Consider the following 12,368-nt stretch of genomic DNA (forward strand, 5'->3'; position numbering starts at 1 on the left):
AGGCCCAGATTATTGCATTCGTACCTACCTGCACGCGGAAAGATTCTCACCCCTTGATACTGATGCGATTTTTAATTGAATTAACCTCTTTTTTGCCTTGAATAAAACCAAAGCAGGTTCCAAGCTCAGGATACTACATTCTAAAATGACTGAAATGAAATATTGATATCGATACGAAAATTTTTCCCTTTTTTGTTTTTAGCAACATCTGGTTTAATTTCGTTGATCAAATGATCACGTAGTGGCGAGAAATTTTCATCGAACAATAGCTTACAATGAAATAAAAGTTACGTATTCTAAAATCGTTTCGGTACGTTTCGAAATCGTACATTTTTCTTTGGTGAAAAACAATAAGGCTACGCTGAATTTCGTTTGGTTCTTGTTCTTTTGAATCGATAAAAACTGATGAATTCGTGAAATATAAATACCCAACCAAAAAGTGAACGTCATCTATCGATTTGACTCAGGTTTGGATACTGTATAGTTATTGATTTATTATGAGCGAAGTCTCACCGGATTCTGCCTGAAGTAAAAAAGTTTTTCTCGACGAGCGGGCGACAATCGACTGAATATCGGTACCGTAAGACCGAATAGAATCTTGCCAAGAGTCCTCGTATTTCAAGATCAAAATTCAACATGGCTGACCGTGCAGGCAGCTGACGATAACGAGTTAGCAATATCAGCCGGAACCGAGATGAGTACGAAAAAAGGGAGGAAAGATAAAGAAACAGAGATCGGAAAATAACAGATTTTTCAATGATATGCATAAAAATTAATACATGGATGCGGGTTTGTGAAAATATTGAATTTCCGAATTACCATGAATCGATTATTTATTACTCGAGGTACAAATCAACTTTATATGGAAATATAGATAAAAAGGCGTGTGAGAGCTGCTCCAAATGTTAGGTAATGTCATGGAGTCGATAACGGTAATGATAAAAATAATAATAATAATAATAATAATAATAATAATAATGGATTAGATTATGGGTAAAAACTAAAACTGTCTCTTTATCATTTATTTATATTGCAACATAAAATTTGTACAAAATAATAATTCATAATATTCATTGTAATAATGACAATAATAAAAATAATAAAAAGTAAGAATAATATTAATAGCAATAAAAATAATAGACAATAATTAATATATAATATGATGTGTATATATATACAAATTGAAATAATCGATGATCCAGACACGCTCCAATATCGGATGTTCAAATATTGAACAAAATATCAAATCATAAAATCATTCGGAAGTACATAATACATTGTACGTATAATCACTATAGGGTCGAGATTTCGCATACGATATATCTATTCATCTATCAGTTTTGCTTTTCCTCATGTTTTCATTCTCTTTTTCTTACGTTAATTAAGGAGTTTAGCAGCTGCTGCGAAGGTTTTCACTCTTTGTTTTATTTAAGGATATCTAAAAATTTAAATAACTCATTCGAATTACGCGTTTTACGTTGTAGTTAAATATTTTTTTTTTTTTTTTTTTTGATATATGTAATATACGAGTCTTACAGCGTAACATGTTTTTCTGCCATTCTGTCATTCCGTCTTTGTTTTAATTACTATTATCATAATACATATATGTACATATTTCTCAGGGTGTTTTTTCTATAAGTGTAGTTTTTTCGTCTTATCTATGTTCTGTAAATCATTTTCTATTTAATTAAATTTCAAATTTCCTCCTAACTTCAAGTTTGCGTTCGTTTTGTTTTTGTTTATTTTCATTTAATTTAATTTTTTTTTTTTTCGTTCTTTACAAGTGATTACGGGGGCTTTTCGCTCGGCCGACGTTCGTTTTACCGCGTTACCTATCACACGAATACGTTGCGCTTTAATTCGTGTATTCACACATAGACTCTATATATTATACAAGGTTTCATTTCTCTTTCTTCATTATGCAAAAATATTTCAACTATCTCTTTCACGCTTCGCTGCTCGTCCACACCCAATTTACTCGCGTTTGCTTGCACGCCTTATACTTAAACGTAGAGCTTGCAAGCACGAACCGCACATGCATACATTGCCCTCATCAATCATCGCGTTGCACGTCTGTCTGATTCTCATTCATACCGTTGTACCCAAACGCACACATATACATATTTTTTATACTTCATTATATTGTAATATAATTATATCATACAAGAGTTTTTTTTCATTCATTTTACTTTGTTCACAACTCGACCTCCGTCTCCTCTTCGTCTTCTTTCAACGCCTTATTGTTATACCATCGAAATAGATTATAAAAAAGAAATTTCCGCTTATTTATATATGTATATTATAATAACGAAATTGATCATATATCGGATAACGATCGACTCGCGTCGGCCAGGCGATCGCCCCGCGGTGTCGTTTATGACGTATACAATTAGATAAAATATGAGAGTTAACAAGGTAAATTTGAAAACTCTACAATATAACTATATTCACGCGTATTGCTGGGAATCACACGGGGCTGGGATGTAAGGGTCGAGTGAGCTGGACGAGGGTCGTGTGTGCAACTTCAAGGGTTGAAATTTTGAAAATCTATACACGATTAGAGGAGGTAGGGGGAGAGCAGTGTCGAAATATACCGAAGATCGTGTACGTGTAATATACTATTTATACAGCTATAACGATGCGTGTGCGTCGATTGATCGATAAAGTAGGTTTCTCTTCTGAGTATTTTATTTCTTCTTGTTTTTTTTTTTTATATTATAAGCCAATAGTATTATTGCCTAGTGAATATCGTTATGAGAAACAAAGTTCTTGAAAAAACACAAATTAAAAGACATCCTCTCGACTACGCATTTTTCAGTTTGTGATAAGACGAGAACCCGATGATCGTATTTTTCTTACTTTCGCATACCTTTTTCAGAAGACTTTCACGGCGGTAAAGTTCCAAACCAATTTCTAGTATTCGATTTGCATGAATTTTTGATCACTGCTTTTTCAAGTTGTCTGCGAAAATATTATCCGTTGATTTGTCAAAAATTTGTTTGGGAAGTTTTAAGTATAAATACCGGCACCGAGTAACGTTCTTGTATCTTCTTCTATGCGTCCACGTAAGAATATATAAGAAAAAAATTCATTCCCCGTAATGTAAATAACGAAGAATATATATCAATAACATTATATGAGATCACTTGTTTGAAAAAGTATCACGATATAATCTTTTTTTAATATTTCGTCAATTTGTCCCTACGTACCATTCGTAATACAACGGTGATTCAAAAACAATAGAAATTATAATGTAAAACAATAATTCTCTGATTTTATTATCTTACTTTGTTCGATTTTTCGGAGTAATTATAATACATCGCGATAATGGATAGAAATTAAATTTTTTTTTCTTACATCGATAACAACGTAAGGAAAACAGAGATAAAAATTTCAATTTCAATTAATTTACCATATGTCATGAGTGTTGAAGATTTCCCAACGGAAAAGAACCGCAAAATTTTTTTTAAAATGATAAAATGAAATACGAAAACGGTTTGTACTGAATATAACAGTGTTTCGAATACTTTTTTTTCCAAGCATGTGTCGACGAGCTAGGTTTCTTCACACTATCGCATAATGTGCTAATTAATTAATTCGGGCCGTAGCAAAGCGCATGCAGACATGCGTGTAAATAGGAAAAAGAGAGAAACGGAACGAGAAAAATAGTGAGTGAGACACAACAATCACGCGCATATATATGTAAAATGTTGGGAGATTTAGTGAAAATTTTTTTATAGATTAAGTATAAGTATACGGTTTAAGAACACATTGAGCCTTAATTGTTAATTAAGTATTATCCCTAATTCCTATTTATACTCTTTACGTAATAATATTTACACAAAATACTTTGAAATATATATAATGTGGTACACGTGTGTAATATATGTATAATATTCAACCGCGTCAAGCGAATGATTCAGAGTCGGTATGGCTCGGAAAATTCGTTTTCTCTCGTCGTTTAATCGTCGTCTATCTCGAGGAGACAAGGAACAGGAAAATTCCATCGCTTCGGCTCGAATTAATCTCGTACATCGTGCGTAAGTGTAAGTTTGAAACGTGTTGTATAAATGTCTACGCATTTGTAAATAGGTACTATATGTATAGTATATCAGTGATCGTGGTTTAATAAGAGATCGTGTAATAGTTTCGTCGTAGCAGCTACCGTATTCGTATTAATTCGTAATAACCGTATTAATATATATATATATACCTATATGTTACATATACAAACACTATATTGCCCACATTCAGATACATAGACTGTACATAATCACGTGACATTGATAAATACAATTTTTTTTCTTTTTCTTTTACTTACACATCCATTTACTCGCGGTAATTAACTTTCTCGCTTTGTTCGCAATAGCATATTTTACTTTATTCGCAACGAGACCGCGATCAATCAATCAACCGATCGTTCTGCACAATCATTCCTCGAATACGTTTATTCACAGTTATAATCTCACAGCTTCGCTCACGATATAAAAGTATAAAATACACGGGATTTTCACGGATCGTTGCGTAATTGCTGGCTTCCAGAAATTTTTCATTCTGACGGGGAAATATACAGGAATGACGATTATAAATGATAATAAAAATACTAAGGATCTTACATGATAAAAATTTCGGGCAAACTCAAGATTCTGGAGTCGACTTTGCCCGAAATGAAAAAAAAAATTAATCGGCCTCTTTGTTTTACGACAAAAAAATCGAACAATAATTATAGTTTGAGAAGAGAACTCAAAGTGCCAAAGACGCGATTGCACGCATTTGTGAAGGAGAAGAGACACAGGAACCGGAAGTGAAGGGTTTGCGGCGAGAACTTCGCTGATACCCTCTTCAATAGCGTGAGTAAGTCACTTCGAAACTAACTGGTTGAGCAGCTTAGCGCTGAGTCTTGAGAGCTTGCGGGTTGTTCACCTGAACCGCGGTCAAAGCTTTTCTCGATAGACGCTCATCATCGTTTTCGCGAGCACGACTTCTCTTTTTTTTTTTTTTTGCGTCTAGTCTGTGACCCGTGAGGCGAAGCTTTTTTTTTTGTCATCGTTCTCGCTTCATGTTTTTCAATTTTCAAAGCCGCGTCTGTATTTCCATTGATATTGTCGCAGTGTTGTGATAACTTTTGAGTATTCGTTTGTCTTTAAATCGCAAAAATAGAGGGAAAAGAGCGTGTGGAATTTAGATACATATAATATGGATTAGAAGCCAGCATCGCAACAATAACGAGATAATCATATTTTCGATCGCTTGATAGAAACTAAATTAAAATATGTGTATGTATGTATATATATATATTTATAATATCGCCTCTGCTTTGGCAGTCTTTTCATTGTAATAGTTATATTTATATAGGTAGGTACTTCCATCGATATAATAATTTGAATTAGGTATAGTTAATCGATAATCACTTTCATATCAACGCGCACCAAGTTTTATGTATAACGTACAATTTGTTATCTTCCAACGTGTTTCCGACATTGCAGCCTCAATTCTTTTAGTTATATATACATAGGTACGTGCGTCTTCTTCAAATCACAATCAATTTTTCGGCTTAATTTGTTAATTTAAATTTATATTCTTGTTTTTGAATACGATACCATATAATTTATGTCACCGAAATTATTCATTGTTGATTTATTAACATGTTATTTTATTATCGGGCGTGCGCATCGAAAACTTGTCAAATTCGAGACAAATTCGTTTTCGAATAAAATGCAAGAAATTACCAATGACTTTGTTTCACGTTCATTTTCTTTGTTCAAAAATTAGCTGAGGATTGAGATAAGGAAAAGAGAGCGACCGAGTTGTTTCGGAAAAAAAAATTATCACGAAACTTTACGATATGATCTGAAACATACTTGGCGTAAGACGTACATTTTTCAAAGTAACTGTTTCGCATCAAGAATCCGTGCTCGTTAAACTAACATTAAAGCTTGAAAAAGCAATTTTGTTACAAAAAATAAATCGAGAAAGTTTTGCGCGCACACCCCCGACACCATGGTGTATTGATATTATTATGACTTATTACCGTGCGAACAACAGCTCATCATTAACAGTAAAATAGTTCATCGTTAAGACATCGTCACAGTGATTTTTTATTTACCTCCTTCTTTATGTCTCCGATTTACTATATTTAGATATTATACATTTGTTTCTTCTCCTTTAATAATTCGTTTTCACTATTAATATTATTACAGGTATACTTTTAACTCCCTCATTCGCGTTAATAGTTTATCAACAATAAAACCAGTTCGAAAACGACGACGGTGAAGAAAATCGATATTCACCGTCGATCGATTAATTAACCAGTTACTACCGTCATGCAACAAAGAGAAGAACAGTTTTGAAAACAAAAAAAAAAAAAATAAAATAAAAACCACACTAACCACCCCATCATCCTTCCTCCGATCACAACTGTTCCGACAATATAATAACCCGAAGTGTCTGTATACTATTATCGTTCTGCTGCAGCACTTTCTTCTGCCCCTTGAACGAGACTCTCCCCTCCTCAAGGCTCTCTATGGCGGTGTGTTCGCATCCTTCGGCCTCCGCGCGTTCCCCTTCGGGCGCACCGTCGCTTCCGGGCGTTCTGGGTCCCCCGTTTCCGGTCCCATTGCTGGTTGGTGGTGGTTCGTGGGCCTCGATGACGTCGGGAATGGACAGCGCGGCGGAAGACGCGAGTCGGTCCCCGTTTCTGGGTCTGGGACTGAGCCCGCCGAGCGCCTCTCCGCGCGACTTTAATTCCGACGGCGTCGGGGTCCGAACGGGACTGAACCTGGCGACCATTTGCTCGACGTGTCGCGTCGGGGGCCCGTCCGGGGCCTGGACGGCCGGCTTGCCTCTCGAAACGACCCCGAAGCAGCCGCCCCCCTCCTCCTCGGCTCTCGACTCGGCGTTGCCGCGCTTCTCGCGGCCCCTCAGCCGGCCCAAAGTCATTGTCGAATTCGGGCCCCTTTCGGCTCCCGTCAGGTGGCGCTCCTCCGTAACGGGCCCCGCTAGCCGCGCCTTGGCGTAGGCAACGCGGTCCTCCGTCGATGGGACCTCAGATACGGACTCGAGAAGGCCCGAGCGATCGACGCGCCGCGGCGGCGTGGCCTCCAGGCGATTTGGGACAGGCATCTCCAGCAGGCCCGAACGGTCGACGCGTCTGACGGGCGTCGGGCCCTCCAGCTCCGGGCCCCCACCACCCAGCTGCAGTCGTTGGCTAGCGAGGCTCGCGAAGTACTCCGGCGGCGGAAGCGCGTGCCGCGAAGAAGACTCCCGCGGATTCTCGATCACGATCTCCATCTGGTGCTGCGGGTGGCGGGCAAGGAGCTGGGGGTGGGGGGCCCGCTGCTATAGCCAGGTGGTCCGCGGGTTTCGCGGGCCGGTGGGCTGTCCTCAGACGATTATCTCCCTGATCACCCGACGGCCGCGGCTGTTCGGGGTCGAGTATCCGGACTCCAGACTCTCGTCGTAGGAGAGACTCACGTGCTGTGGCGGCTTCGCGTCCTCGTCGAGACCCTCCAGGTACGGGTCCGGTAGACCCGACACGTCGTGGTACGGGGAGTCTGTGCGAAGAAATAAGAAAATGGTTTCAAGAAAATCTTTTACACCGTGAAGAGTGACGGGAACGAGGGTTTTCGGTCGAGACTCAAAAACTTCAGCTTCGAGAAGTTGCGTTCTGAAATCGTGAAAACTTCTTTTTAAAAAACCACGTCTTCGGGTTCCTCTGGATAACGATCAAATTTCGAGTTTTCAACGATTTGTGGTTATACGATATTGCATTTAGAGTCTATCAATTTAATCGTCATCTGTAGGAACGTGAAGACGCAGCCTCGTGAAAAAATACTTTGACGGGATTTCAAGATTTTGATAGACCGATTTCGAAAGTGATATTTTTTCGCTCAACTTTGACGGGGGTGCTTTGTGACCACAAAGGAAACCGCACGGGCAACGCTGCTCGACGCGGGGCAATAGTGGATCGCTTTTAGCTTTTCTCTGCGAATCTTTTGCTACCGATAACCCGTGCATATCGGGCTATCGGCTATTAGGATTCGACGTTCCTTTTATCGTCCGCCTAACGAGCTTCATCTCCTTCCCCCTATCGATTTCGCTTCTTCCGCGTTCCGCGTCGTTATGCAGAAAATGTCAACGACACTGAGTTGGATATACCTCGCGATAAGACTGGGGAACTTAGCTTGGTTACAAGACGGCAAGACGTGAGGCTTTTCGAAATTGTCACTGACGTCTAACGCGTGTCTCTCGATTTTTATTTCTTCAATATCTTCCTAAGCGTTCTTTTTGAACTCCGTTACCCAACGTTAACAACAAGTCAAAAATGCAATGTAGCGTTTATCTTCAATTATGCGTTATAGATACCTACCGTGAATTTCTCTTCACTCGTAAAAACAAAAACGAATTACAAAAACACTTCGATATGCCTTACACAGTGCCAGTTTATACAACCTAATCCTCAAGAAGGGTTCAAATTTAGCGTGGAAAGACCCAAGGGACGGCTTTGTACGGTCGATAATTAAATAGCTGTAATTTCTGGGGTATAAACGAAGCTCGGCATTCTTAAACGTGCTCTTTGCTAAACGGGACTTTGGGTAACAGGTAGATATTCACGCCAAAGTTTTCTGCGAAACTGGCCGTTCGGCGCCAGGAGGTAGGCAATCCAACTTACGTTTAACGTTTGTACTGCCTTTAGCGAAAACATCGAAGTCGTAACTTGGGTCGCTTATCAGCAGATGCCGATCGGGCAGTTTCACCGAAGACCCCCGCCCCCCCCCCCCCCTTGCAGATACGGTAATAAATTTGAATACTGACCCATGTGCTTCTTGGACTTGACGACAGCCGCGTAGGGATCGGGGCAGAATTCCTGTCGGCTGGGGTTGTAACTCTCCCTGTAATCTTCGTGCTGAGTGAGATGAGGGTAGGTCGCGTAGTCAGGATCCGTGGTTCCGTATCCACCGTGTTGCATCGGGTCGTAGGGAGGATTTCCGCCATTCGCAGCTGCCCGTTTCATCTGCCACAAAGAGTCCTGGGAATTGACCGAGCCTCCGTTGTTCGAGTTCGAATAGCTGTTGTCCATGTAGCCCATGTTCACTCCTGCAGACATTGACGTAAAAGCTCGATTATTATGGCTTTCGCACACTGACCCGGATCGTTAATTAGGGGAAATATGGATTAGCGAAAGCTTCGCTCCATTTGGCCAACCGGCGCCTGTGTGATCGACTAATTGTAAGCCTAACTGTTTTTGAAAGTCTCATATACGAACCAAAACTTTTACATTAATCAACGAGATTTTTCGCTGATTGTGTATAAACGCTGCGGATTATTATCTGCTGATGCGTTCAGTTAAGAACCGTGAAACCCGTTGGGTCGAATGAAAAATTCAACCTCCAAGATGTCTGTTTCTACCTAACTGACAGCTCTCGAAATAATTATTCCAGAGAGGTAGAAGCGGTTACAGCTAAAGTATCGATGAATTTTTTCCGCCCTGATTTGTCTGTTCGTAGTTGAGTGAATTGGGAACTTTTTTACGACCTTAGCCTGCGATAAATCACGAGCCGAAGGCTGTGCGTGCGGTGAATTATTGGTCGCGATGAGTGACGCTTGTAACGTTGACTAGACTATATAGTTTTTTTCACCACTAAAAATCGATGAACAGTGGTCACGCGGGCCTGGCAATTAGGGGCAATGCCTTTGACAAGTCCGCGGCCGCGTATCCATTAGCTGTCATCAGTTTTCCCAATTCATAGTATCACGTTTCACCCGTGTGTGTATTTAACAGTCTATAGTTTACCGCGGAAACGGTGAACAAGGGCATCGGGTATATTGAAAATTTCGACAATCCGAACGAGCTTCTGCCGGAAACCAAACAAAACTTTCGCCAAATTACTGCAGGCTTTGTCACAACCGAAACAAAGCGTGTTTCTCACCGGCGTTTCACTTTTTTTAGCCAAGTATTTATAGCAGGGGGAAATTAGCGTAGGTACAATAATGTCGGTTGCAGGTGATATTTACCATTCTCACCGTTAATGTTGTGGTTCGGCTGATGGTATCCGTAACCGGGCTGAGCGTAGGCGGGACTTTTTGGATCCTCGAGAGCCAAGGCAAGGTCCAGGCTGTGTTCGAGAGCCTTATTCTCGGCGTAGTACGGCGGCGGAGCCTGGGTCTGCTGGCCATTTCCGGTGACGAGGCTGGGCCTTACTCTGGAAATTAAATAGCAGCGTGTTCACGGTTGGTAAAAGAAAAAGAAAAATTGTCGTGCATTCGGTCCTTGCGATTTCTGTCGGACGAATGGTTCCATGTTTCGGGTCGAATTCCCCGGCCGACACCCAATGAAACATGGAGCGAACGGTGCAGCAAAGTTCTAAATTATCGACCTGACTAATTAGAGTTTTCACCCCGGCTTAATTAATTTTAATTAATTTTAGTCACGCAGACCACACGCGGACCATATTTTCAATTACACGCACTTTGGGGTTTTGGATGAATCGATTTTTCTCACCCTTTTATACGTTGAGTTTCAGTTATTTTCCCCGTTATGGGAGAATTTTAATTACAAATTATTACAACGGCGGCAGCGATTGGAGAAGAGTATTTTCCGTAATTCTTTTTTTATTTGAGCTTGATGACTGTCGGAATCGGCGTAAAATACGATGAAGAATTTTCTCATTTCCATAGGAGAATCTACCAAATTTCAGAATTCTGGGATTCAATTTGATTGAGTTAAGCGATCGAAAATGTTACGAAGTTTCTCATTCTCCGTGAAGGAATCTTTTCGCATAAAAGGCTCCGAACCTTCGAAACAAAACATTAATTCTTGGTATGCATCGTCGCGGGGACTTCGATAATTGCTGCTGCGACTAAAAAATTGAATTGAAGACGGTAAATTAGCCTAACGGAAGCACCTCATACATCATTTCATTACGCAGTCTTCAACGAAGATGAAAATTCGATCCGAAGCACATCAAGCGAAATTTTCACAAATTTTCTCCAGGAACGGAGAGGCGTGGACGAGTCATTCGGACTTCAAAAGTTAGCCGGTAAAGTATCCACTCGGAAGCATTAAAATGGCTCGTAAAACTTGTGGAGGAACTCTTCTCACCGATGTTGGTCAGGTGAAAAAACTGACAAGTTTATGCGTTTTCCTTGCCCTAGTTCAACTCTTTATTATGTAGGCAAAGTAGCACTCGCATGCAGCCTGGAACTCGGCTGCACGTACCCGGTTGGGCAGCTATCACGTTTGCTCGTATCCAACTATTCCCACTTATATGCGTACAGTTCCAAGTCTTTCTACCGCAGCTGATCGTAAAACGTCAGATCGAGCCGAGAGGATTGGTCGATCTGCACGGGGCATCAACGAATCTTACGATGCTCGTGCTGACCCGTATGATTTTATTATTTGAACTTTAGGTGTTATGCATGCCGCACGGTATTGTGAAAAATTTAAACAATAACCAACGAGATGTAAAGAAGCGTTGGAAATTCAGAAAACACAACGTGTAAAAAGAAAAGCAAGTTATTTGCACAGGGCTTATTTGGAAATGAAATTTTTCAGTATTACAGGAAAGTGTTTGGTTGAAAACAGTACAATTTGTACCAAGAAATTGATGGTTTTGGCACAATTGGAAGAGATTAGATTTGGTATGAATTTCTGGTTGCAAACTCTGTTTACGAGATGAGGGAAAGACGTTCGTATCCTTGGATTACATATTACTTCAATGGATACCCAGTTTCAATTTTAGAAAGTTTCAACCGTAACCTCGTTGGGGGTTAACAGATGGTTTTTACTTTTCGAAATTGGTACTTCGAAGACGCGTACGTACAGGGATCTGAAAATCCAATCTCCCTCACATAACGCTGTCGTTGTTCAAGTCAGGAATCGAACGAACGGCGTATGACAATGAAGACGAAGGAAGAGGAAGAGAGAGAGAGAGCGAGAGGGGGGGGGGGGGGGGGTAAAATAGAAACGAAGTGAAAACGGAGAAAAATAACGGAAAACTAGGGCATCGTCTATAATCCGTGTAACTATACACGCGAGTGCCGGTTCTTATACCGATGACCAAAGAAGAGCGAGCGACGCGGTAGGTGAGCCATGAAATCGATGTCACCGTCCTCGGAGAGCAAAGTGAGCGTTCGTTGCACGTCTGCAGCAAGTCGAGAATTCACTAGCAGTGTGAAGTGTAAATATGACAGAGAGAGAGAGAGAGAGAGAGGGAGAGAGGGAGGGAGAGGATGCATCGAGGCCATACCGAGCGAAATGTGTTTCCATTTTAAACCGAGCTTTCTAAGCTGTCGCAGCCGCCGAGTGAATCCCGTCCCGAAGCTCCTGCATTTACCGCTCAGTGGCCGCGTTGATTGCGGGCCTCCAG

General features: G+C 40.7%; 1 protein-coding gene across 3 annotated transcripts in view; it reads right to left on the reverse strand.

Annotated features, from left to right (window-relative positions):
- Positions 1-1,772: 1,772 nt before the first annotated feature.
- LOC124301116 (hemicentin-2-like) overlaps positions 1,773-12,368 on the reverse strand; it is a 248,204-nt gene continuing 237,608 nt past the window's right edge. For 2 of the 3 annotated variants that reach the window (XM_046755828.1, XM_046755829.1), the window contains exons 5-7: positions 10,015-10,202; positions 8,815-9,096; positions 1,773-7,553 (exon numbers count right to left, since the gene is read on the reverse strand). In XM_046755828.1, the coding sequence (XP_046611784.1) occupies positions 7,384-7,553; positions 8,815-9,096; positions 10,015-10,202 (640 nt within the window). In that variant the 3' untranslated portion in view covers positions 1,773-7,383. The remainder of the gene's footprint in view (positions 7,554-8,814; positions 9,097-10,014; positions 10,203-12,368) is intronic. The other variant, XM_046755830.1, reaches the window with a different exon arrangement.

Source organism: Neodiprion virginianus, chromosome 3 (genome assembly GCF_021901495.1).
Source record: "Neodiprion virginianus isolate iyNeoVirg1 chromosome 3, iyNeoVirg1.1, whole genome shotgun sequence".
Lineage (NCBI taxonomy): Eukaryota > Metazoa > Arthropoda > Insecta > Hymenoptera > Diprionidae > Neodiprion > Neodiprion virginianus.